General features: G+C 43.9%; 1 protein-coding gene across 1 annotated transcript in view; it reads right to left on the bottom strand.

Annotated features, from left to right (window-relative positions):
• Positions 1-27,829, bottom strand: part of COL4A2 (collagen type IV alpha 2 chain) — a 189,559-nt gene that overhangs the window by 49,940 nt on the left and 111,790 nt on the right. The window contains exons 15-27 of the mRNA XM_083168671.1: positions 25,904-25,948; positions 25,413-25,472; positions 22,763-22,807; positions 21,977-22,030; positions 19,728-19,794; positions 16,285-16,395; positions 16,054-16,200; positions 14,623-14,715; positions 13,274-13,437; positions 12,061-12,133; positions 3,954-4,060; positions 3,344-3,527; positions 972-1,019 (exon numbers count right to left, since the gene is read on the bottom strand). Of these exons, the coding sequence (XP_083024797.1) occupies positions 972-1,019; positions 3,344-3,527; positions 3,954-4,060; positions 12,061-12,133; positions 13,274-13,437; positions 14,623-14,715; positions 16,054-16,200; positions 16,285-16,395; positions 19,728-19,794; positions 21,977-22,030; positions 22,763-22,807; positions 25,413-25,472; positions 25,904-25,948 (1,198 nt within the window). The remainder of the gene's footprint in view (positions 1-971; positions 1,020-3,343; positions 3,528-3,953; positions 4,061-12,060; positions 12,134-13,273; positions 13,438-14,622; positions 14,716-16,053; positions 16,201-16,284; positions 16,396-19,727; positions 19,795-21,976; positions 22,031-22,762; positions 22,808-25,412; positions 25,473-25,903; positions 25,949-27,829) is intronic.

Raw genomic sequence — 27,829 nt, 5'->3', positions numbered from 1 at the left:
TTGTGAGTTATCTGGGCGTCCGATTTTGGTAGTAGATCGCATGCGATATCGCATGCGATATCGCATGCGATTTGCGATTTGCATGCGATTTAGCATGCGATTTCCATAAGATTTGCTATTCATTTCATTACCCCACTATCCCCAAAGTGTGTCTATCAACGTGAACCCGAAGCGTGGCGAGCGCAGCGAGCCCGCGAGGGGCGGCGGTACGCGTCCTCCGACCTTTTCATGCCCTACTATCCACTAGGGCGTGGAGTGAGAATAGAATAGTGTGGCGAGCGCAGCGAGCCACCGAGCCCGAAGCGTGGCGAGCGCAGCGAGCCCCGCGAGGGGACGCGGACACCTTCACAGGTATCCGCGTGCCCTTGCGGGCTTCACAGGTGTCCGCGTCCCCTCGCGGGGCTCGCTGCGCTCGCCACGCTTCGGGCTCGGTGGCTCGCTGCGCTCGCCACACTATTCTATTCTCACTCCACTATTCTATTCTCACTCGCCACGCTTCGGGTTCACGTTGATAGACACACTTTGGGGATAGTGGGGTAATGAAATGAATAGCAAATCTTATGCAAATCGCATGCTAAATCGCATGTAAATCGTATGTAAATCGCAAATCGTATCCGATATCGTATGCGATATCGTATGCGATATCGCATGCAAATCGCATGCAAATCGTAAGTACAAAATCGGGCGCCCGGATAACTCACAAGTACCAAACTGACCGTAGCCTGGATGGTTATTTCAAGGTGTACTGTACTGACATAGCAGTAGCTGCAATGCAGAATAACGTATCCTTCCCTAACAGACTTTGCTGCCTCACGATTTTCTTGTCAACTTAAAAGATCAAATATGTTCCTTCCACGGTTCCACCCCCCAAGAAAAAAAAAAGTAAGGTACTACTACTAGGCCCCACCGACAAACCCATGCCCAGGTAAACACTGCTCCATGTGTATAAGATGGTGTCAATGTCATCTTACCGTTTTGACCTATTTCGTTCTCTTCTCCAGGCACCTTGAAACAGTCCCCTACAGTATAATACAAACATTCGGTCAGCTGAACCGTCTGTAGTTTGTTGACGAACACAATAAGCCATACAGACATATTGTATTGTAAAACTTTTTGTATCACAGTAGCAAACAATTAAAAATTTTTGTTGCAGTTTCTCATTGCAATAATTAACTTTTTTTTATAGGTGTCAGATAAAGATATAGTATAAATGCTTTCACACCTGGTAAATCTGGTGTTTAATGAAGTCAAGCAAGAATTGGAGCACAACTATTGTACTACCACATCTAACCAACAGGGAGTGTGACAGACTATACATTGGCATTTCTATCCTTCATCTTCTCTACATAAAGCTACAGTAAGTGCAGAACTGGAGCGGTGATGGGAAAAATCAGACCAGTAGCAGGAGAAGAGACTGAAGGGAGAAGGGGAGGCAGATATGTAGGATGGTGAGGATTAGATTCCGGAAAAAAGTTAAGAGCTGTTGAGGGCATGAATTTCAAGTTAATAAAGGACCTGAACCCAAAAATAGTGCTCAAATGAAAAAAAGAAGATTGGAAGAGATACTGACACCAATATCAAACTTGGTTAGCAAACCAAAGGGAGGTATTGTCAGTGGAGACTGGGGAGAACAGTGATACTTTGGCTAGGACTGAGATCATAAATACAGTGCTAGAGTGGTTGAGTTTTAGGAATATTTATAAGGAGATTACCCTCAGGCAGCATATGAAACTAGACCACAGGTGTAGGTCAAGGGAAAAAAATGGTTAATTTGGCTGTACTTAGAGGTACATAGAGGTGATTTTGGAGGCCGAAGTAAATAATGAGCTCACAGCGACCAGCTCTGTTCTGTACTTGTCTGGTCATATGTGCCATTTGAGCTGTTTAATAATCATGTCATTAAAATACAGTCTTATAAAGAGCTACAATCAGAGAGAATAGGATTACGGGACCTGGTGGGATTGTTAGTTAGGGAGGAGCGTTGTATACTGACTGTAGCACACTAAGAAAAACAGGTCAAGGCCGTCTTAACAGCAGTGTGGGCCCCTGGGCAAAGCAAGGCACTGGGGCCCTTACCATAGGTGCCGATTTATGTTTTTGCTGGTGGGTGCTCAAGCCAAAAATATAGAGGAGTGGCTTCATGGGGAAGGGGTGTGGCCACAAAATAATACCAATTTATATTATGGAGCACAGTTGTCTCCAATATTAAAATTACGGCAACAGAGTTCCACATACATAAATGCCCCCACAGTGCAGGTACATAAATGCCCCCACAGTGCAGGTACATAAATGCCCCACAGTGCAGGTTCATAAATTTCCCCCACAGTTCAGGTACGCCGCGGACAGAATATACTCTTCCCGGCATACTGTTTCCCAGGTGGCGGGTCCAGCAATGTGGGTGCTGCAGCCACAAATTAGCAAGTTAATATGGAGGCCCAGCAGCGGGACTCGGGCCCATGGGTACTCATCAATTACTGTGGGTGCTCGGGCCCTTGAGCACCCACAGGATCGGCACCTATAGCCCTTACCCATTCTCCCCTCCTATGGATGGGGGGTGCTGTCAGTAGCAGCTTTGATGTCCCACGGGTGGCAGGGGGTGCTCTATCTTCTGCTAATTACTCCTTTACTGCACAGGTGGTGGTAGGGAGAACACTGATGTGTGGAAGGGGGCACTGATCTGAATGAAGGGTCCCTTGTAAATGACTTCTAGGGAGGTAAGGGGTGCTTTATACGCAAGGGAGGGTTGAATAATGGAGTAGGCTTAATATTCGTCATTTTCCGGTGGAAGGGCAGCTTGTTTGACTGCAGATATTGCCATTATCTGGAAATAGATTTCTTAGCCTTCAATAGTATAAAGACCTAGAGTCCCAACTTTCAGGAGGTGCTGGGGACTTGAAGATCAGAGATCAGGAGCCAGAGCAATCCATTGACAAAAATATAAAACTGTACACCAGACGTTTGGAGCTGGAGCCAGTCCCGGCTGCTGGAAGGCTGATATCTCTGGTTCTGGGTATGATAGAGACAAGCCGTGTTGATAGAAAGGGGAGAGTCCCAGCTCTCAGAGAGAACCTGAGAAATATGACTGGGAATTGCAATTAACAGGTCGGATGTGGACTGCTGCTTTGAAGTTGGATATCTCCAGTTTCTCAGGGCCGATTTTCAAAAATCTGGTATCCCTGGAAAAAGGGGATCCTCAGCTTTTAGCATATGGCCCTTATACACCAGGGGCCCCTGGGCAAGTGCCCATTAAGCCCATACAAAAAGATGGCCCTGAAACAGGTTCATTCCTCCACTGTTGGCACAGATGGCACATTAGTGCATTAGTTATAGAAATTGATCATACCTGGCAAACCTTGTATTCCAGGAATTCCTTGTAATCCATTGAGTCCTGGCTTCCCAGGAGCTCCACGCCCACCTTTTGGACCTGGCAGACCAAGACCTGGTTGTCCTGTTTTCCCTCTAGGTCCTTCATTACCTGGAGGACCTGGAAACCCAGGGTCACCAATAACTCCTTTAATACCTTCACCCTATGTAAAACATAGTCTACGTGTTAGATCAACATTTGAACAAGTATTTCCACTAATCTACATGTTTGCAATTTTATATATACATGGATTGAGAATGTGCACCTGTCATAGGGCTGGTGCGACCGATGGTGCTTTTAAAGACACACCAGTCTGTATATGGGTGTACAGATGCAGACCGTGCGTGTCACTGGGGTAGATGTAAGAAGCAGTGATATTAGAGAATAACTGTGCCAGTTGAGAAGTTTCCTATCAGCAGTTCCCTATAAATATATAGAATTCACTTGCTAAATGTTACTTCAAAACCGATTGGTTGAAATCGCCAACTTCTCCATTCTCCACTCTTTTCATTGTTTGAGACAGCTTCTTTACAGTTTGAATTCATATTTTTACATGAAAAGTATTTTATCAAATATTTTGTCTTCTCACCGGAGGCCCCGGAAAGCCGGAAATACCATGTGCTCCATCCTTTCCTGCGATTCCTTCGAACCCAACAGCACCAGGACTACCAGGATCTCCTTTTGTACCCTTCGCACCTTCAGAAATAGTAAAGTTTAGTTATTAACATTACAAACATCAGTACGTCTTGTGACAGTGGGAGTTATACACAAATTATGAAAAATTACAATTATATCATCTCTACTATTGGTTCAACACTACAAGATAGTGTTGTGAGACAAGCACTCACAATGGTCAGATGTAATATATATATATATATATAATATATATATATATATGTATATATAAAAATAGTGATGGTACTAGCGCAAAGAGAACCTTCCCTATTGAGTTCTGTCCAAAAAACAATGGTGTGGATCAATTCCACAATGTACATGCACAGATCCTCTTTCTTTATAGAGTGGCAGCTCCTCTCCTATTTTTTCCTGTTCCAGGTAACCTGTCGGTAGAAATCTGAATAAGTTCATGTGAACTTATGCTGCCCCTGCCACACTCCTCCCCTCTATCTTCACCTACCCTGGTGAAGCTACTAATTTCCAGTCCAGCTCTCTGCATCGCCCACCTCTCGTTGTGTTATCTGCCCGGTAAACAGCCCTGCACCACTTTCCAGAGGTTGCCCTCTTCCTCCTCCCCTAGCTTTATCATCGGGTTGCTTGGACGATTGGGAATGGACCTCCTGGAAATGGCATCCGCATTGAGGTGCTGTTTTCCCAGACAATGCCGCACCTTAAACTTAAATGGCCAAACAAAAGGCCAAAAACCAACAGGTCACAGGAGCATTCACCTCTTTGTTCATGTGTATCCATTTTAAGTGCACATGGTCTGTGACCAACAAAAATTCTCGTCACAACAAAGAATTTAATTGCTAAGCACTCCTGCTCTACAGTTGAGTTACTCTGGGCAGTAATTTACAGCTAAGGTGGAGGATAGGCTTCTCCTCTTTATCTATATCTTGGGAAAGGACTGCCCCTAACCTTGTCCCAGAGGCATCTGCCTGTAACACAAATTAATTTTTAAAGTCAGGAGCTTGCAAGACAGACTCGGTACACAAATCTCTTCTTAAATTCTGCCAAGCAGTTTTCACTGATGTAGACCAAGTTATCTTGTCTGGGGACAAGTGGCAACATTTAGTATGAACCTGCAGTACTATCCCACAAGAACAAGAAATGTCCTGTTGTTATTTAAATTTGGGTTTAGACCAGTGATTTTCAACCTTTTTCAGGTCGCGGCACCAACAGTTTTTAATCAAATATAAGACAAGTAATAACAAATATTGACATTTTTTTTAATATATGTTGAGATCTGTTATTATTTCCTTTAAAATTAGTAGAAACAAATAGGTTTTACTTACATAAAATATCAGTGGGAAACCTATGCCCCCACTATGCCAGATAACACATATGTCCCCAATATGCCAGATAACACATATGCCCCACTATGCCAGATATCACATATGCCCCCAATATGCCAGATATCACATATGCCCCAAATATGCCAGATATCACATATGCCCCCAAAATGCCAGATATCACATATGTCCCCAATATGCCAGATATCACATATGCCCCCAATATGCCAGATATCACATATGCCCCCACTATGCTAGATATCACATATGCCCCACTATGCCAGATAACACATATGACCCCACTATGCCAGATATCACATATGCCCCCAATATGCCAGATATCACATATGCCCCCAATATGCCAGATATCACATATGCCCCCACTATGCTAGATATCACATATGCCCCACTATGCCAGATAACACATATGACCCCACTATGCCAGATATCACATATGCCCCAATATGCCAGATAACACATATGCCAGCCCAGTGTTGCCTCCAGCTCCATTATATATCATATGATGGTGCTGGAGGCAACACTGGGCGAATGGCATGTGCCAGCTGGCTGGCTGGGCATAGGGGCAGTGGTTACCTGGCTGATGATGGTGGTTGCTGTTCAGGCTCCGCTCTGGCCTGTGCAGGGCGTTGAGGTGGTTGTGGCAGGTAGGGAGGGTGGGTCGCGGCTGGCTGCTGCTGGGGGTAAGGCGGCAGCAGAGGGGATGAGTGTCCGTGTCGGACCACCAGCCAGGTGATGCCAAAGCCTGGCTGGCAGAAAAGGCAGTCTGGAGAGGAGCCGGACACCTGGGCTCTGGCTGCTGCTAGGAAGCTCCGGGGATGCAAGGAAGGCTGCAGGCCTGACAGGCGCGACCTGCAGCTGTGACAGGCGCACACTGTCTCAGGCTGCCTAGCTGAAATGGCGCCGACTCGAGGAGGAAGGACCCTGGTGAGTCGCCGTGACACGCTGTCACGCGGAACACCTGAGGACTAGCTGCGGCACACTAGTGTGCCGCGGCACACTGGTTGAAAAACTGTGGTTTAGACCAAGTGACGTCTGCTTCTACCTTACTAGGCTGAGGTTTAACCTGTCCTCTGCCTACAATGTACCCCAAGTATTTTGCTTTCTGTAGTGGCCACAAGCACTAGCATCTTGTCTCCCGTGTTAATAGACCAGGTGACTGCAGTTACATCATAACTATGCTTTTGACGCTGCTGAGCCCTTTCCGTGTGTTTGTACAGGAGTGGCATAATCTGCTTTAGTCAGCAATACAATTGGGACACAAACTGAATGATGTAAGATTCTTGGCACAGTTGTTGCTCCCATCAGGGCTGGATTAAAGGGGGGGGGGGGGGGGGCGGGCACGGGGGGTCAGTGCCTCTGGGCCCACCTCTAGCTAGGGCCGCCTTCTAGCTAGTGCCCCCCTGTAGTCGGCATGTATTAAAAAATAATCTGCCAATGTGACAATGATTAATGGTGCTGAGCATTGGGAGCCAAGGCACACTGACTGCACAAGTGTGCAGTGCATTACTGGGAGTTGACGTCCCATAAAACTTTACACAAGAGGGCTGAGAGGTTTGTGCTGAGCTCTGATTGGTGAAGCTCATCACATGCTTCTCAGGCCCATGGATGACAGCAGCAGCAGAAGCATTGTCATGGGAGGGTTTTTAATAAGAGGCAGTGCTGAGCCTGTGAGGTCTCCTACAGTCCTACAGAGTAAGGTACAGGGGTATGAACACAGGCTTTTCATGTGGCATGTATATTTTATATATGTATTTATATATATATATATATATATATATATATATATATATATATAATATTAATTCCCCCCCCCCCCCTGCAGTTACCTATTGACCAAGTTTATACTGCCTTTACTATATGTTTTGACAGTGTAAAATTCTCCCATGCAGTTTGCGGCCAGTAATGACAAGTGCAAGGTGTCTAAAGGGACCCAGGCCCCTTGAAGGCTTAATCCGGCCCTGGCTCCCACCCTTCCTTTAACAGATCCAGAATTCCTTTTGGGTTGTCTCCCATAGAGGAGTTCAAAGGAACTAAACCCTATAGAAGATTGAGGTACCTCTCTAACAGCAAACGGATTCGGTATGAAATTCCAACGGTCAAAATCCCGACAGTGTCAAAATCCCGAATGGGTCAAAATCCCGACAGGGTCAAAATCCCGAATGGGTCAAAATACCGACATGGTCAAAATACCGACATTTAAAATCCAGACAAGGACAAAATCCTGACATTTAAAATCCCGACAAGGTCAAAATACAGACACATAGAATGTACAGGTGAAACAGTCAACATGACTTTGTGTCAACAGGTCGCGAGGTCGACATGGATTTTTTCACTGTTTTTTTCCCGAATGTCGACACGGTTGACATGGACACAGTTGAAGTGAACCGCAGCCCCTTGCATCGCTCGCTTCTCTCGCAATGCTTTGGGCACGGTGCCTCGCTGCGCTCGGCACACTATTTTATTCTCCCGCCACGCCCTAGTGGATGGTAGGGCATGAAATACTGCCTGTCGGCACATTTCGGGTCAAAAAACAGGGAAAAAACCCATGTCGACCTCGTGACCTGTCGACACAAAGTCATGTTGACTGTTTCACCTGTACATTCTATATGTCGTTATTTTGACCTTGTCGGAATTTTAAATGTCGGGATTTTGTCCTTGTCAGGATTTTAAATGTCAGTATTTTGTCCTTGTCTGTATTTTGACCCATTCGGGATTTTGACCCTGTCGGGATTTTGACTGCATCCCCAGCAAACATTAAGGGCGAAATGTAATAGGGTGTGATTTTTTAGACATGTGCGATTTTTGGTCAAAAACGGCCGAAATCGCACATTTTCCGAAAATCGCACATTTAATAGGTTGAAAATCGCGGTAAAAAATCGCACTTTTTACCGCGAAATCGCACTTTTCTAAGTGCGATTTTTAGTCACATTTCAATTCGCATCCAGATGTTTTCCCATTATAAAGTATACAACTCGCAAATGTAATAGGGTGCGATTTTTGGTCAATGTTACCAAAAATCGCAAAAAAAATAGACCAGGTTCTGACAGGCGATTTTGACAGAACCATGCACAGATCATTGAGATCTGTGCATGGTTCTTTTAATAAAAATGTGTAAAAGTGTTTTTATAAAAAAAAAACGGCGTGGGGTCCCCCCTCCTAAGCATAACCAGCCCCGGGCTCATTGAGCCGGACCTGGTTCCAAAAATACGGGGGGACAAAAAGCATAGGGGTCCCCCGTATTTCTGAAACCAGCCCCGGACTCTTGGACCGGTCCTGGTTCCAAAAATACGGGGGACAAAAAATCTGGGGGTCCCCCGTATTTTGAAACCAGCACCGGGCTCCAACAGCCCGCGGTGTCATGCCACAGCCGGGGGACACTTTTTATACAAGGTCCCCCGGCCAAAACATGAGCACCGTGGCTGGTCAGCCTTGGACGGGGTACCTGGAGGAGTGGGGACCCCCCCAATAAAGGGGTCCCCCCCCCCCAGGCTTCACCCGTCCAGGGCTGAAGCCCGGGGCTGTCACCGGCGTCCGTGGCCAGTGGACGCTGGCCTGATAGGGTTAAATTCATCATACATATCATTACATTGCTTTTTACCGGCGAACTACAAGTGCCAGCAGACCTCCCCCGCATGCTGGGACTTGGAGAACCACAAGTCCCAGCATGCGGGGCATTAATGGGCCCGCTGGGACTTGTAGTCCACCTGTAAAAAGAATGTTTATAAAAAACACACACACAGAGAAGTACAAGTTTATTACACACACACACCTCAATTTTACACCAGCGTTACTTACCATTCCTGGATCCAGCGCTGGTCTGGCTGCTTTACAGCCGGCTCCCCCCGAACTGACAGGCAGCGGGGAGAAGCGGCTGTCTCCGTCGCTTCTAACAGCCTCTGTAGCGCTGTCCGAGTGCTACAGAGGCTGAGAGCGTGATTGGCGGAGCTACAGTATGCGTCTCCATGGAGACGCATAGCTCAGCCAATCAGGACTGAGCTATGCGTCTCCATGGAGACGCATACTGTAGCTCAGCCAATCACGCTCTCAGCCTCTGTAGCACTCGGACAGCGCTACAGAGGCTGTTAGAAGCGACGGAGACAGCCGCTTCTCCCCGCTGCCTGTCAGTTCGGGGGGAGCCGGCTGTAAAGCAGCCAGACCAGCGCTGGATCCAGGAATGGTAAGTAACGCTGGTGTAAAATTGAGGTGTGTGTGTGTAATAAACTTGTACTTCTCTGTGTGTGTGTTTTTTATAAACATTCTTTTTACAGGTGGACTACAAGTCCCAGCGGGCCCATTAATGCCCCGCATGCTGGGACTTGTGGTTCTCCAAGTCCCAGCATGCGGGGGAGGTCTGCTGGCACTTGTAGTTCGCCGGTAAAAAGCAATGTAATGATATGTATGATGAATTTAACCCTATCAGGCCGGCGTCCACTGGCCACGGACGCCGGTGACAGCCCCGGGCTTCAGCCCTGGACGGGTGAAGCCTGGGGGGGGGGGACCCCTTTATTGGGGGGGTCCCCACTCCTCCAGGTACCCCGTCCAAGGCTGACCAGCCACGGTGCTCATGTTTTGGCCGGGGGACCTTGTATAAAAAGTGTCCCCCGGCTGTGGCATGACACCGCGGGCTGTTGGAGCCCGGTGCTGGTTTCAAAATACGGGGGACCCCCAGATTTTTTGTCCCCCGTATTTTTGGAACCAGGACCGGTCCAAGAGTCCGGGGCTGGTTTCAGAAATACGGGGGACCCCTATGCTTTTTGTCCCCCCGTATTTTTGGAACCAGGTCCGGCTCAATGAGCCCGGGGCTGGTTATGCTTAGGAGGGGGGACCCCACGCCGTTTTTTTTTTAACTTTTTTTTTTTGGACCAAAATCGCATTTATGAAAATGCGCACATTTTCATGACTGAAAATGCGCACATTTTCATGACTAAAAATCGCGGCAAATCGCGGCAAATCGCATTTTTTGCCGCTAATTCGCATCTCATTACATATGCGAATTCGCGGCAAAAAACGCGATTTTTAAAGGTGCGATTTTTTTTTAGTCTAAAAATCGCACCCTATTACATTTCGCCCTAAGTATGTTAACAAAAAGTCCTAATCTCATTTTTCTTGAGAGTTTATAATGTTTTAGGGTATAATTACTCCTTTCTACCAGGCCATCTGTTTGCGGTGGTAAACAGAGGTGGCAATCCTATCTACCTTTAACAATTGGCATAAAACCTTCATAAGTTTGGAAACAAAAGGGGTACCTTGGCCTGTTAAGAACTTCTTCTGTATTCCCAAGTGGGTATACAGGGTTAGTAGCTCTCCAGCAATAGTGCCAGATTTAAAATTACGCAGGGGTATAGCCTCCGAGTATCTGGTGGCATAATTCACAACCACAAGTATATACTGATACCCTCAAGCAGAATTTTTCACTTTTCCTATTTCATCCATACCAATTTGCACAAAAGGCATGGAAATTATAGGGAGGGTTACCTAAACCTAAACTCTGTCCGAGGGGAACCTTTACTGTATGCATTGGAGTATTTTCTCTTCCCCTAGATGGCCAACCCACAAATGCATATGTACAGCTTCCAATATTAGCTGCTTTTGGGGAACTAACAACTGATCTACTCTTTTCCCCTGTAATGTGGTAACACAATATAACAAATCATTTTTTTAACACAAATATGGCACATCCATTGGTTTGAAAGCAGCAACCACTTCAAAATTAACCACTTTTACAGTCTCAAAAGCATGTACGCGATTGACAAAATTGCTGCTGCCATCAGGACAGATGGTATCAGAAATGTCCCATTAAGTAGGTGTTTTATCTGTATTTTGCTGATAAAGGGCCATGGTCAGATAAAAAAACTGCATCTGATAAAGTGTTGGTGGATAATTTACATGGTGTACCAATGTATAAGAATGCACTAATCAGTATTACAGCATACAGGGATGCTAAAAGTGGGTGCAGGGCCGTGGGTGCTGTGGGTTCAGCTGTCCCGAGCCCGGCCACTCTGAGAGAGATGGAAGGGCCCAGGCAGCTCATTTTATCCCCGGCCCACCCCATCCCCCCCCCCCAACTGCCTTCGCTGTGCTGATTGCGCGGTGCTCAGTGCGCTGAACGAAGCAGGTTCCGGAGTGCAGGCTTCTTCATCTCAGGACACCAGAGGACAATTAAAATGCTGCACCGGCTTTGAGCCAATCTGAGCTCACCTACCATTAGTCAATCAGAGTGACTGCCGATACGCGAGCTGTTAATGGCTCACCAGCCGGTGCTGCATTTTAATTGGTCGCCGGCATCCTGAGTTAAAGAAGCCTGCGCTGAGGAACTTGCTTCTTTCAGTGCACTGAGTGAAGCGCAGGCAGCACAGCGGTGAATTGAGGAGGAAAGGGGGTGCCGACTGGAAATCAGTCCTAGGCCCCAAAATACCTAAATGGGTGTCTCGGATCATAGACACACTGCTAAATGGATGTACACAAGAGAAGGAGTATGAAGCATATGCGCAGGTTTCCAGTTATGCGATCCGACCTGATTAAGGCTCTTTGGTAATCTATTCTGTGTACGTTTTAGATGTTCATGCTGAGTTAGTGTTAGTAGTTCTATATGGCACTGTATCTGCAACAAAGAGATGAACAAATACAAACTGCAATGTGTTTACTGTATCCGAAATGATGGTCCTTATAAATAAATAATAACTTAATCCACTACATGTGTACATTTACCTTTCTCTGTAGCAAATACAGTGTCTCCTTTTTCTCCAACAGGGCCAGGTAGACCAGGGATGCCTGCAAGTCCCTTTAAAGTAAATTTATAGAAAAGTATTAATAAATCAGACTGTACTAGTCCATATGACAGCATCAGGACCGATGTTGGAAGATCTGCACATGTGCATAAGTGAATATACACATGTGCAGGTCTTCACTGCGGGCACCCTCAGAGACTTACATAGTCCAACGAACGCCCAGCGTTTCCTTGGCGTACCCATGAAACCGCTGATTGCGCCCAGGAAAGAGCTGGGCATCCCCATGCGAATGGGAGTGGCTTCCTGCCTTCTGGGGCAGGCAGCTGACATCACCGGATGTCAGCTGCCCACCCTGTTCTCGGAGCAGGGCACCGCTTATATAAGTCACCAGGGAGTGACTTAGATTAGTGAGCGCTTCAGAAGATTATAGTCCACACGCAAGGCAGCGAATGAATGTTCATTCAAAACATCCGTTCACAGGCCTGCGGGGACATTCGGCGTCCAGCAGGTAGCAGACATTCATGCAGGCGGCGTTAGTTGGCTCGCAAAGCAGCGAAATAGCGCTACTTTGTGAGTCAACCAGAATCAGGGTATTTATGGTACCATGAAATCTGGTGAAAACTAAACTGCACATAAACCAGATCTTTTGATTTGACTAGTTTACGTCTGATTAAACCTGGTTGAAGGTGCGTACACACTTTTAAGATATTGCATAAATGAGTCAGGAAACAGAAAAACGGCGATGCAACTGTATAGGTGTGCAGCCAGTTTTATACCCGTGCATACACAATGTCATTTTGCAGTAATGTGTTATTGAGAAGTATGACAGATGCTGGGGAGGGATCTTCTGATTTCTCTTCAGCAATAATTTATCCATAGGCATACATTAGCTAAAGGTGGCAAGCTCTGAAATGTTAAGCTTTTCAGAGATTGGTATAACAACCAGTCTATGTTTCAGGTAGCATATCCCCTTCCTTATGACTGGTTGGGATACGTTCCCCTAAACGTAGACTAGCTGTTATGTAAATACAGCATATAGGCTATACTAGAGTGCCATTGGACACCGGGGACCATTGGACAAATATATATATATATATAGATAGATAGATAGATAGATAGATAGATAGATCAATCGATTGATAGATAGTTACAGTAGATAGATAGACAGACAGATAAATAGATTGATGACTCACCTCAATACCAGGGGTACCTGGCTGCCCAGGGCCTCCTCTGTCTCCTTCTTCTCCTTTATTGCCAGGTATACCAGAAGGACCTGAGAAACCTACAGGACCAGGATCTCCAGCAGGTCCTCTTGCTACTTCAGCACCAGAAGAACATTTACATTCTCCCTGATCACCTGAAGAATATGGGACATGGGTGGAGGAAATATAAAGATATCAATGTTGTGTTGTCATCTAACGTTCCTATCACTCAAAACCTATTCACAATATTCATTAATGAGTCTAAGGGTCATATATAGCAGAACACTTGCAGATGTGAAAACCAAAGCAATGATTCTGCACCAGACTACACAGTTATAACATTGTTGTACTGCTTTATTCATTGATTGGTAGTAATGACAAGGAATGTTTCTTGTCAAAATACTATTCTATGTCTATGAATGTTCCATGGTTGTTGCACCATGGAACAGTCATAGACATAGCATAGTCTATGCAATATAAAAGAAATAGGTAACTTTTAGAAGAGTAGCCAGCAGGGCAGATAGTAATATCTTATGGCCAGGGGCTGTCTGCCAACTGGCTAGTTGATCCTGGTGCCAAAAATATGTAGAAAAGTTTGATTAGGGGTCCCCCAAATTTTCAGGATCAGCGCTGGGCTCTTTCTAGCGGTTGTGGTGGTTGTGTGTGTGTGTGTCATTTACAGGAGAACTACTGGTCCCAGAAAGGCTTCTCCCCGCATTCCAGTATTTGGAAAACCACAAGTACCAGGCATTATCAATATTAAAATAAACACAGAGCACACTCCCCCTCTGTGCCAACCTGACTGCCCCCTCTCCCATATGCTTGAAGTGAAGTGACAAACTAGAGTACTAAAAAAGTAAAATACTGTTAAAGATAACAGGATTGTATCTATAACAAAATGGGCCTGATTCTGTAGGATTCATATAAAAAAGTATATACGTTGTAAGTTCCTTCGCAAAGCCATATTGCCGTGCAGGTGAGGCAGATATTTAGAGAGATTTAGATTTGAGAGAGCAATGTCCAGACACAAATTTAAATTGCAGTGTAAAAATTACAGCTGTTCAGCTGTGGGCTACATGCAAGAGCAGCCTGTATTTACCCTGCATGCAAATTCCATAAATGTATTTGCACCCCTTGCATTGCAACAAAAAGTTTTCACCTCAGAATTATGCCCAATATGACTAGTCCTAGTCTTTTTGGAAATTATGCGTAGTAAGTTTAATTTATACAGGAGATAGGAAAACATGTCCTGGCACAAAGATTATGTTGAATTTGTCAGATAATTAATTATAATGTAAAAAAATCTTCATATTAAATTTCATTGATAAAAATATTATCACCTTTAATTCCTTTTGAACCGGCAAAACCAGGGAATCCATTTGGTCCATTTTTTCCTGGTGCTCCCTGGAAACCTTTTCGCCCTATGCGTCCACCTACAATTCCATATAGAAAACAAGTTTTATTAAATAATAATGAGTACATAATGTAATATCAATTTCTCAGAAAATGTCATGTACAACTTCACTGATTGGTGGATTGGTGGATAAGGTGGTTAGCAAGACTATAAACATACTGCCCTAGCCTAGACTGTGAAATTCTGTGCCCGAAGTTATATCAGCTGTCTATTCAGAATTTCATGCAAACAGGTATTAACACAAATCTCACCAGCAGACCCCGTATCAGCGTTCAGTGTAAAGAACAGACCTCCGTATTCGGCATGTGATATGCATTCTAATTTTCTTTTTGTGACAAGTGTTACCATTTCAAATGTGGTTGTCTGGATGGTTTACCAATTTTCAGTTTTCCATGGGACCCTGTAAAACCTAATGAGTTTATTTACTAAAGTGCACATTTTAGAAATGGATATGTTGCCCATAGCAATAGATTTGAGCTATTATCCTATAGAACAGGCATTCCCAACCACGGTCCTCAAGGCACACCAACAGTGCAGGTTTTGTAGATATCCAGGCTTGAGCACAGGTGACTTAATTAGTATCTGAGAGATTCTGATTAAACCATCTTTGCTGAAGCCTGGATATATACAAAACCTGCACTGTTGGTGTGCCTTGAGGACCGTGGTTGGGAATGCCTGCTCTAGAAGTTGCTAGATAAATGGCAAGTAGATCAAAATTGATTGGTACGGGCAACAACTCCACTTCTAAAAACACTCACTTTAATAAATACACCCTATGTTTCTGAATCATAAAGTCTGTGACTGTGGTGACTTGTGGCGACTTGTGGCCTCTATATTTTAATATCTGGATTTAATAGAGAGAGGATAAGTTTAAAATACAAAATTACTCCTAGTAAATGAGGTGTACTGTATAGGCCTCGTAGCATAATTCCCAACCATCTTAATTGGGGAAGTACTTGATCACCGCTGCACATGCATTTGGTATACATAAGTGCAAGGGTAGGCCGAGGGCCAGCTCAGCTGCTCTGGGTGCACTGGCCATGCCACCAGAGTGACAATAATGAGTGCTATGCTGTGAGATCATGGGGTCTAATTGAAAAGAGTGAAGAAGTAAGCGTGGAGAAGTTGCTTATGGCAACCAATCAGTTGCTCTATATTATTTATTAAAATGCACTTCATAAATGTTTCCTCAAAGCTGATTGGTCACCATGGGGCACTTCTCCACTGGCTCACTTCTGCACACTTTTCCCTATTTCACAAACAGGCCCCTATGCCCATTTCCCATGGACATGCCCATTTTTAGTAAATACCTAATACCTAAGTTAAATACTACTGGAATATTTATGTACATAATTACCTGGATAGCCGGGCAAACCTGGAGGACCTTGTTGCCCAGGTTCTCCTTGCACTCCATTATTTCCAGGCTGAAAAGCAGGCAAGCCTGGATCCCCTGGGAATCCTTTGTGACCTCTTTCGCCTGGAGAACCTGGAGATCCTGGTGGTCCTAAAATAATTGAAGCAATGTTGAAAAAGCAACCAACAATTTAAGAAAAATAAAATAATAAGAATGCAACAAAATAGCATTTACCTGGGAATGGACTAGGTAGTCCCATTAAACCTGGAGAACCAGAATTTCCTTTTTCTCCACTTTCTCCATTGAGTCCGGGAATTCCAGGAAATCCAATGTCTCCTTTAGATCCTACAGATGGATATAACATGAAGAGATTGTTGCTAACAAGACACCCTATGGAGTCATAAAAGTCTAATCATTATCATTTCTTGACAATCAGTACATATTTAATAGCTTAGCTCAGTAGTTCCCAAACTTTTTTGAAACACAGTGCCTTAACTATCAGAACCCGTAGGTCAAACATTATTGAGAAGTTCAGAAAAAATATTAAATTAAGTAAACTATATTACCGTGTTTCCCCGATAATAAGACACTGTCTTATTTTTTTTTTCGCTCAAAAAAGACCATAGGTCTTATTTTCAGGGGAGGGCTTATTTTAATAGACCTTGACAGCCCCACTGCTCCTTTAAAAATATGCCCCACTGCTCCTTTAAAAAAACGCCCCAGTCCACAATTCCCATCCCAGTCAACCAAGCTTCCACATGCCCCCACCTGCCCCCACCTGCCCCACCTGTTTGTGTACCGGATCTCAGCCCCGCCGGCACTGTGTGCACTGATCAGCAGCCGCGTGATGTGCGCGGCGTGACGTCACGCCGCGCCTACCGCAATGCATTCCTGGGAACGGGAGCCGCGGTATTACTGAACAGGCGAGGTGAGCGGGGCTGAGCGGGGGTGAGCAGGGCTACACTTTGACAAATGCAAAAAAATACATGGGAAATTTCATAGGTCTTAATTTCGGGGGAGGGCTTATTTTGGACAAATGGTCCAAATCTGGGGTAGGGCTTATTATCGGGGTAGGTCTAATTATCGGGGAAACACTGTATTTACTGTATGTCATCCTTAGGTCAGTTATGAAAGACACGTGAAATACACAATTCACTTCTGTGTGTCCACATCCACAAGTACTGGCTTTGCCTATTACATTGACCACAATTTTTTTGAATTGGTCCTGGGCTACCAACCCAGGGTACCACTTCAAGTGCCCCAAGGAACCCTAGGATGTGACTGCACCCAGTTTGGGAACCACTGCGCCCCTAAACAGTAACCTATCTTTATCATCTTTTAACAGTCCCCTGTCATTATCATTAACTGTAATTGCTACTTTTAAATTCTGCACAGTGACATGTGAAAACCTCTGTCAAGTGCAGGGCCACCATCAGGGGGGAACTTCCAGGACTGTATTATCAGCTGGACAGAGATGGAGCCCACTCTGCAGCCATGAAATGCATAAATCTGTATTGAAATGTTCTCAACAAAAAGACAATATTGGCAACACAAGGAAGAAGCACAATTAACAAAAGTCAGATCAAATATTTTTAAAACTGGTTTACACACCAATCAATGCACCAACCCACATCCACAGCTCTGACTATCCCTAGGGGGTGAGGTGGGATGGCTGCTTATTTTGTCAGCCCTGGGCCCCACAATTTGTGATGGCAGCCCTGGCCACAAGGGGCATTATGATCTTGTTTATAAAGTGTGTGTCTTGTTGGGTGTGTGGGGGGAGATGCTATTGTTAATTAATTTGTGCTCTCTGCTATCATGTGAAGGGGGTCAGGAGTGGGTTTTGCTGTCCCATGCCCCGTGATGTTGCAGGGATTAATTAGTGTGTACTACTACTACTGTGGGCATTATTTGTATAAAGTGTGCTACTGAGGACATTATGGGCAAGAGGTAATAGTCTCCGAGTTAGGTGGGTGTGTGGGATGAGGCCGAATTCATACTTTTTTTTAAAGGGCCAATCATTTACAAGGCAAAATCATACCTTATAAGTGATTGCCCATTTAAAAAATGTCCAAGTTGGGCTGGCATCCCTCACTGCCACCAAACACGATGACTATTACATCTTGCCCAATGTGTGTAAGCGGCCCTACTACTATGGCATTATGGCCCTTATTCTGATTGAGTTGGATCGGTCCGAGTGCTGTCAGACAGCCGATGTTTGGTGTTTGCGCATGTGCAGAGGCGTATCTGCGCATGTGCAAACGCCTCACACGGACGAACACGGTGTGAGGTCCGTGCAGAAAATGATCGTACGGAATCATCCGAGCAGGGGATGGAGAGGGTCGTGAAGAGCTGTTTGGGATCATTACCATGAAAATGCTGGGCGTACATATGGTAATGCAGCCGTGACAGCTGACATAGCCGGATGTTAGCTGCCCGCCCATATCCCTGCTTTTATACAGAGAAATGTCCGGGGAGGTGTCCACATGAAACATTCACTCGCGGTCCGTTCGGTCGGCGTCTTACCGCATTCGGACGGTGTAAGCAATCCGTACGTTAGGCGGGGCTAAGAACACTCGGTTCCTGTCCGAAATACGCATCCGTCCGTATCAACTAGAATAAGGGCCTATGTGTGGAAGAAGCACTACTTCTTTGGATGTTAGGGCATTGCAGGGAACTACATTGTTAGGGAACTACAGTGTGGTATAACGTGTATAAAGTATTCTACTATGAAGTGTAATGTAAGTACAACTGTGTGTTGTAATGTGAGTAAGGAGCAAGGGGGTGTAATTATGATTTAGGGGTACTATATGCAGTATAATGAAAAAACGATTGAGCAACTGTGTGAAGTAATTTAAATTGGGGGTAGTATTGTGTAGCCAGGCCCCTTCCTTGTGAGACCACACCCTTTTTTTTATTGCACGCCTTCACCACACATCGGTCCTTTAGAGAGTATGGGAGGTAGTGAAAATATTCATAGTTTGCAGAGCACTGTAAGTGCCGTAACCCTCTCCCTCTACCCGCTAACTCTTTCTGCAGACTAACCCCAACCCCCCAGCCTACCACTACCCGTTTGTGCCTAACCCTCTCGCACCAAAGCCTATCCCTAACCCTCCCCCATTAGTACCTAACCCTAACCTTCCTTCACCACTAACCCTCACCCTAAGTTCCCCTAGTGCCAAAATCTAAAGCCCCTTCCCCCTGACATAACACTAAAAGACCCTGCATACTTATGACAGGGATGCTGGCTGTCAGGCCAGCATCCAGACTATTGTGATTTTAACTGGACCTAATCTAATGTACTGTTCTTTGACAATCATATAACTATTTACATTTCACACTCTGAGCAAAAGCTATAATTTTGTTTAAAAAAGTCAAATAATACCCTTCCTATATTGCACATGCATAAAGCCATTACCAAAGCGCTGATTCCTTTCTTTAAATTTACAACGACATTTTGTTAATAAGGTCAACACCTATAATAGGTGCAGGCTGGCACATGGGTTTGAATCAAATATAGAATCCTTCGAAAATGGATAACTCAGTACCAGGGTCTGGGCTAGATATGACTAACTATTACAGATACCACGCCAATTGTCTTTGTGTGCGTGTGTGTATTTGTGCGCGCGTGTGTATACTGTATTATTCAGACAGACTTTCCTAGGTCGGTACAGTACCTTTTCGTGTTGCAGGCTGTGTAACGTAAGTTACTGGTCCTTGAGCACCAATTTCCCCTTGATCTCCCTAGGTAAAAAAATATTTGTTGAAATAACTGTTTATTCAAAATATGGCACTCACCTTTTTTGTAAATTAGCAATGATTTTGCCTTCTATCAAGGAATTTTTGTAAATAAGCAATGCTTTTGCCTTCTATAAAATGACGGAATAGTTTGTGAAAATCTTTCCTCACTGAGACAGGTATTTAACCACTTTATCATTACACTGTTATAGGATTTTCTAACCATTGACTGAGTTGTTTCTGTAAAGCAGCTTATTACACTAAGGTTATATTTACATCCGTTAGCGGTGAACAGGAATCCCATATAGCCTTAAGCAACAGATAATAGACCCATGACTAATGCTTTCATTATTTCTTCTACCCAAGACGGTTTATGTTTTGTCTGTACCCTATATAACCAGATTCCCACTAACAAGTTTCCTTTGAAATGTCTCTTTATCCAGAAGAACAATAATCTTCAGTAGTGTTTTAGGGGATGTGGTATATCCTGGCAGTAACTAATACAGAAACAGTGGAGGTTTTGTGGGCAGATCAGAGAGTTCTTATGTCGTTTTTATTACTACCTGTCTGTTTCCATTCACTATTATGCCTTCTTATGTCTCTTTCTTATACCGCAAGTACTGGGTAAATGTAATGTTCCTTACATCAGTTGAACACAATGGCTGACATCAATGACATAGTGTGCAGACTATTAAGAGGATATGGCTCCATATGTGTCCACTACAGATTTATTTAAAGTCATACATGTATTATTGTAGTGTATCAATTACCAACATTTTTTCATACTGACATGTTAACATTTGACATCATTTAATGGTCTTTTGGTAAATTTACTGATGGTTGGCAATTATAGATCCAAAGTGAAGGCAGTTCATGATACAGGTGAGTTGCATTGACTAAAGTCATTCAGTACTGTGGCCTCAAGTCTGAATGTCCAAGTAATTGCTTACTTGATGTTTGTAAAGATCTGTGTGTAATAAACATACATTTCCAATCCTATTAGTGTCAATCATAATATTATTGTCTATAACACACGTGTGTGTAGGAGAAACTAAATATACTGTGGTTTACTGAACGGTTTTCAGCCACATTAGGGGCCTTTTTTTTGGTACATTCTTTCTGTCAAAATCCTTCTTAGATGGACAAAACCATGTGCACTGAGGGGGGGGGGGGCAGATGTAACATGTGCAGAGAGAATTAGATTTGGGTGAGTAATTTTGTTTCTGTGCAGGGAAAATACTGACTGCTTTATTTTTACACTGCAATATAGATCTCACTTTGAAGTAAAACCCCACCCAAATCTAATTCTCTCTGCACATGTTAGATCTGCCCCCCCTGCAGTGCACATGGTTTTGCCCATCTAAGAAGAATTTTGTCAGAAAGAATGAACCAAAATAAGGCCCCAGATGTCAATGCACGATGCGCGCTCACGACTGTGCAGACAAGACTATATAATACATATATATAGTACATATCTAGAACAGATATGTACTATATTGTCAAAATCTAATGTGTTTTGCTTGATCGAATCAGGATCAAATCGCAAGGCAATCTCAATGTGTGCACACACCCTTATTGGAAAACATCTCAGATGGAAACTGCCATTTACAAGAAGATACTTATATATGTGTTTTTTCTTAATGTGTCTATTACTGTAACAGTAAATAACAGCTAAATTACAGGTCATTTCTGCACTGTAGTTTAAAATACAAGCATGATGTTTCAAGAAGCGTATGCAATAATACATTATGAGGCCTACACACGTAGCAAGTTGCTGAGCATTCTGAGCGACCCTAGATCGCTCAGAACACTCAGCATGATCGCTCGGCACACATCGATGTGTCAGCACTGTGTGCTGAGCAAACTGTCAGGCTCAGTATTCTCTGGTGATAACACTGTCCCTGCCTGGCGATTAAGAGATTAATCCCCAGCATTCTGGTTATTACTACGCATGGGGCCGCGCATCGCTATCACTATCCCCCTACACATGAAACAAATAACTACAGTAGGAGAAAGGGAGCATCAGCATGTCTCATTAGGTTGCATCTAAACTCCAGTGTTTACTGTATATATAAAAAATACTCTGACTGAGAACAGGTTTTACCTGTGGATCTCTGATGAAGCTAGATGATTTAGTTATGCATGTTAACTAAGGACACATACAGTACACAGCGGGGTAATATATTACCTTTATTCCAGTCATGCCAGGTGTTCCAGGATTACCGCTTGCCCCAGGCAATCCCTGTTAAATTGCAAATAATATTTTTTTTATTTAAAGCAGAATGTCAAAGGTGGAAAGATTAGCACTTGGTTGGTAAGTAGGAAGAACTGTGCGTAGGGGTGTCACTATGCTTTGTGACACCAGAAGCATTGGAAATACCTCAAAGTATGCTGATAAATATTGGGTATGACCTCAGATGAAGATGTATGAGTCTCTGCCCAACCCCTATTTTGATAACTCTAGAGGTCTCGGAGATTCTGGGCTGCAGTCAGAGACTGTCTGCCTGAAGCAGCGGCTCCTACACTGTGACATTATATTACAGTGCAGGAGTCTGCTCATGACACTGAGGAGGAGCTGGCATTTTGGTGTCATCCATCAGCTAGTGACACCTAGTAAGGCAGCACCCCCTGTACCCCCATAATGAAGCCACTGCCTGTGTGCATAATTTACTAACAATTAATTACATTGGTTGAAATAGCATAATAATAATAATAATTATTATTATTATTATTTATATAGCACTTTATATTTACTAATAAAAAATATCTTATAATAATATAACATGATACAAACATCCTTGGAAGTGGGCAGAATGCAGGAGGGCAGCAGGGGAGTACCCCAAAAACCATGTGTCTCCCGCAGGATTAGGGAGAGTAGGTAAGTATGGTGTGCCACACCATACTTTAACCTTAGCTAGTACTCAACAAATGGAAATATTCATGGGGATAGTTTATCAAGATTGGTTTCACTTACGTCGCTTCCCGGTTCTCCGCGCACACCATCGTTGCCAGCAGTCCCCTAGAGAATACAAATGTAATTATTATCCTATATATATAAAATATACCATATTCTAATTTGTACTGAAAGTATCTTTTGGATGAACTATAGAGGGAGGTATTTATTTGTATACTTAAAATAACCAAAACGTGACATTTTTAATAACTTTACCCAGTTCATGCTTTATTGTTATAATACTTGATGGGATATTACTGTTGCTTATAAAACATCTTTTATATTGATAGTGTTTCTAAAATAATGCCATTTTCCATTCTACAATGGTCTTAATATTCCTAACATGATATTTACAAGGCAGTTATTTAAGCAATTTAGAGATGGTTTTTGCATGGCCCTCTAAATAAACCTAGTTCCATCCAGAGCCCTGGCCGGCAGCCCATACCTCAACCTGGCCTGCAGCCCATACCATAGGTGCCGATTCTGTGGGTGCTCAAGGGCCCGAGCATCCACAGGAATTAATGAGCACCCACGTGCCCGTAACTCCAGAATCCCAATGCCGGGCTGCTGTATTTGCTTGTTGTGCCTTTCAACAGGCTTGAGCACCCACCAGCAAAAACATAAATCGGCGAGAGAAAGAGAGAGAGGGATAGAGATGTATATTGTATATTGTATTTAGAAATGAAGGCACTCATAGGGGACTTTAAAACTTATCTTATGGAAAGGTTCTTGATGACGTCATTTTTAATTAGAGGTTCATGCCCATGACACTCCCATATCACACCTATAATATATATGGGCCATCTCCGTCCACCACATTAGCTACCTACTGTACCTGTCACTGCATAGGAACACCCAATACATTTTCAAGACATTGACGTCATTAGTGAAGAATGGGTCAGTCCTATGCACTGGACAGATGCAAATCCATCACAAGACATGCACGTTTCGCTAGAAGTGGCTTTCTCATTTTCCTGCCGAGTAGTCTGTATTATTTGCTTAAGCAGAATTTTGTTTGTTAATGAAACAGTTTTTTCTGTTCAGGCCTAAGATTTGATTGAATATTCTGTGTTAACAATTTGCTGATTGGAGCTATTTTGTAAATATTGGGGCTGATTCAGCTAGCCCGGCAGTTTCCTGAAGATCGCAGATTATGATTTTGGGCAAACTGCATCACGATTACAGTTTAAGAAGTGACAGGGGTTGGCAATGACGAGACGGGTGGTGGTGGGGGGGGAGGGGGGCGGTGACGGACAGGGATGGACTGTTGCAGGGGAGGCAACACAGCGTTTTTGGGGCACCAGGGCTTTGACCCAAAACATGGTAGGACGGCACCTGGTTTTGCAGCTAAGCTGTGCAGCCAGGGAGCAGCTGGTAATGTATGGGTAGTTTGCTGTATAGCTAAGTGCTCGCACAGTTGCGTTGTGCCTGCAAAATTTTGCAGACACATAGCAGGTCGGGTCTCGTGTGGGGGGCACATTGTGGCCTTGCCCTGTGCTGGGCATCCCCTCTGGATCCTGGAAGGTGTGGGGGGGTTAGTGTCGGCACAATAGATTGCGCTGAGATGGGAGCACTTCCTGGTGCCCCTGGAGATGGAGTACTGAGCAAGATGTGTGAGATCTGCCCTGGGAGCTGTGGAAACAGGTGCCTGCTGGGATTACCCAGGAGTGCTGGGAAGAGGAGATCCTGTAAGAGCCGCAACTCGTTCTGCCTCTGGGTCTATGATTGATGCTACTGCCACCATTGCCAGCACTGCTAGAGCTGTAAGTGGCAATATGAATAGAGTTGAGGCCTGAGCCAGTTACATATTTTTAGCTTAATATGAGTGAAAAAAATGGTGGTGGTGCGGGGAACAAATGCTTAATCAGGACCTGCCTTGCTGCCTGCTCCCATGAGTTTTAATTTTGTGACTCCTGTTAAATTAGGCCCCTTGTCTTACATATATTCTTGCATCACATAACCCCTTTTGTGGGCAAATTTGCTCTATTCGCACCCATGGGTCATAGAAACGCATTGAGTGGCGATATTGCAGCGTGTTAATTCTGTGCCACAGGATTGAATTTGGTGTGACAGACAGGCACAATCGGACGGATTGCCGCAATGATGAGTGCAGCTACATCTGTTTATGCTTTTATATCATCTTTTTTGACTATCAGTGCCAATAGGTAATTATTATTAATAAACATTGACATTGAGTCTCTCTCAGAATCAGGCACAGAATCTCCATCTCAGAAATAAAATTGGTTGGTCAGGGGGAATTATTGGGTACCCATCTGTGTACCCCTGGGAGATCCCTTCCCCTTTGTTATATAAGGAGCAGGGTTCTCTCTTTTATATTGTAATCTAGCCAGACTGTTTTACACAGGGGTTGGCTGCTGAATTACAATGGTGTTGACCATAATATTACTTGTTCACTTCAGTTTAAGCAGTACTGGCCATGTGTAAGCATGACCAGTGCTGATGACTGCTGTGCAATCTTTACTTTTTGTGGCATGGATAGGAATTACAATACAAAGCCATTCTGGCACCACAGATCTCTGTGCTCCTCTTCTGTCAATCTGCCACCATGAAATCACCATTTCATGTGACTATGCCAGTCGTGGTACATGGTGTAGACAGAACAGAAGGTGAGAGGGTACTTTAATAATGTTATTCTTGAACTTGTATTTACCCTTTGTCCTGGGAAGCCCATGATACCTTCTTCCCCATCTTCTCCTTGAAAAGTTGCACCCTAAAAATGTGTAGAATTTAGAATATGATTTTTTTTATGCTAGACATTAGTATGATTCAAATTGCATCAGTCAAATCTTGGGAGCAATATAAAAGAAGGTATATAAAAAACCAAGAACATACCTAGAACTTTTACATACCTTATTTAGCGGCTTTCCATACAGACCATATATAAGGACATATATAATAGCTATATACACATAATTGAAATATGCAGTTTTTCGAGATTGAACAATGCATGCGATCAATCCACTTATTGTCTTGCTAGTTCTTCAGAAATTATATATTAGCAACTGAAATCCCCATTTATGGTAAATTAAGTTAAATAATAAACGTTACATAGTAAGAGATGAGCAATTTAATAAATTAAATATAAAAGTAAAAATATTAATGTAGTCTAAATAACAAATGTTTTAGTGAAAATGTTCTTACCATCAATCCAGGACTTCCTTTTACGCCTTTGTCACCTTTGTCTCCCTATAAAAAAAACATTACATTTAATGCAATAGATAGAGTGTGTGTATATTTTTCTGTGAATGACTACAGTAGATTACATTTCTGTAATATCATATTGCTGTCTAACAAATTGTTACTTGACTTTAATGCTGTATGCAGAAATCATGTCCACCCCACATTACCTACGGTTTGACTTTGACCCTCCACGCTGCAGGATAGTATATCTTGGGGTTTAAACGACAAAATCACACCAGCGATATTAGGCAGCATACCGGGTTATGGGTCAAGGTATAGATGATAGACAATGCCTAGGTCGACACGACAGTCTCTAGGTTGCAGTGGCGTAAGTTCGATCCAGGTGCCTGGAGGCAAGATATATATTGGTGCCCCCCCCCCCCCCCACATACACACACAACCCTTTATAACCTTATATAAAATATATATGTCTGTTCAAAAACATATATAGATAGAGAACACATATATTTCAGACTCCAGCCACAGAACCAATATCGTTGGCTTTTAAATAACTGAATTAATCTTTCAGGGGGAGGAGTGGTGCCCCCTTGGAGGCAGGAGCCCGGAGGTAGATGTCTCCATTGCCTCCCAGAGTTCTGCCTCTGCTAGGTTGACCACTAATGGTCGACTATGACTAGGTCGACATGGAAAATAGTTGACACAAGCCTATGGTTGACATAGGCAAGGTCGACAGTCAAAAGGTCGAAATTATTTTTTCATGATTAACATATTAACAAAGAAAGGAAGGAAATGGATATATACATAAAAATGCATAGACATCTGAGATTACGATAGGTAGCTCACAAAATATTAGTAGTTAAAGTTAGTTAAATAACGGAAAATAGGATATAGTGCTGTTGTTTCTGAATAATTCACAATAACAGATATGTCCGGCATCACACAGCTCAAAAGCCAGCTGAGTAAAATGGCGCCTCTTAATCCCAGCTCCTGGACATCACAGAAATCCCAGCAGCCACTGCAGCGACTGTGAAATCCCACAAAAGGCTGACAGTGACTTCAGCAGCACCTCGGCAGACGGCGCTGGCAGCGGCTGTGTGTGTAACTGGAATATCGGGGACACGGCCGAATCATGCTGTGCTCCGCTTTCAGTACCAGTGGTGTGTGTGATTCAGGTGGAGAGTGTGGGGGTACCTAAGGTTTGGAGGGCCTGGGACGACCTCCCTAGTCCCCCTCCTTGGATCTGGCTCTATGAACATGGCTTTGCTGGCCAACCTGAAAGGTAGATACTAGGCTGCCCCCAGAGACTTTGCTGCATAGTGTACACTACTCTGTGGCAGAAGCTGAGTGCTGCACGTAATGCCACAGTGCTGCACCAGACTCCCTGCCACTGGGGAGGAGCCGACATTTTGGTGTCACCCCTAGGTGGGTGACACTCGAGCGTGGCCTTCACCTGGGCACCCCTTGCACTTGCACCACCCAAGTGATGCCAGTTTATAAGTCTGCACCTGTTCAACTGGGTTGACAGCATAATAATCACAGGGGACAGGGGAATACATAGAAAAAGAACAACCCAATCAACAGTGACAGAGGGAATCACCAGTCGAAATCCTAGTCTCATTAAAGTTTATACAGCCTAAAGAAGGACTGGCTGCACTTTGTGTAAATGTTGAACTCATACAGTATTACCTTATTTCACACCCATTGCTAGAGCTTTGTACTGTGTATACAGATATTTATATCTGGATTGTATTTGATTATAATTGTTAATTCAGTTAATGTAACAAATTCCACAAAAGAAAAGTGTTAGAATGTGATTGAAGCTAATGCTGCTTTCACACCGCAAAACCTGCTTAGACCTGGTATTTAAAACGTTTTAAATACCGGGTCAAAGCAGGTTTTATGATCCTTTCAGACCGCACTTACTGA

Source organism: Crinia signifera, chromosome 2, assembly GCF_055691185.1.
Source record: "Crinia signifera chromosome 2, ASM5569118v1, whole genome shotgun sequence".
In the NCBI taxonomy this organism is placed as follows: domain Eukaryota; kingdom Metazoa; phylum Chordata; class Amphibia; order Anura; family Myobatrachidae; genus Crinia; species Crinia signifera.
The sequence above is the reverse complement of the archived record's forward strand: the minus strand, read 5'-3'. Positions and strand labels throughout refer to the sequence as shown.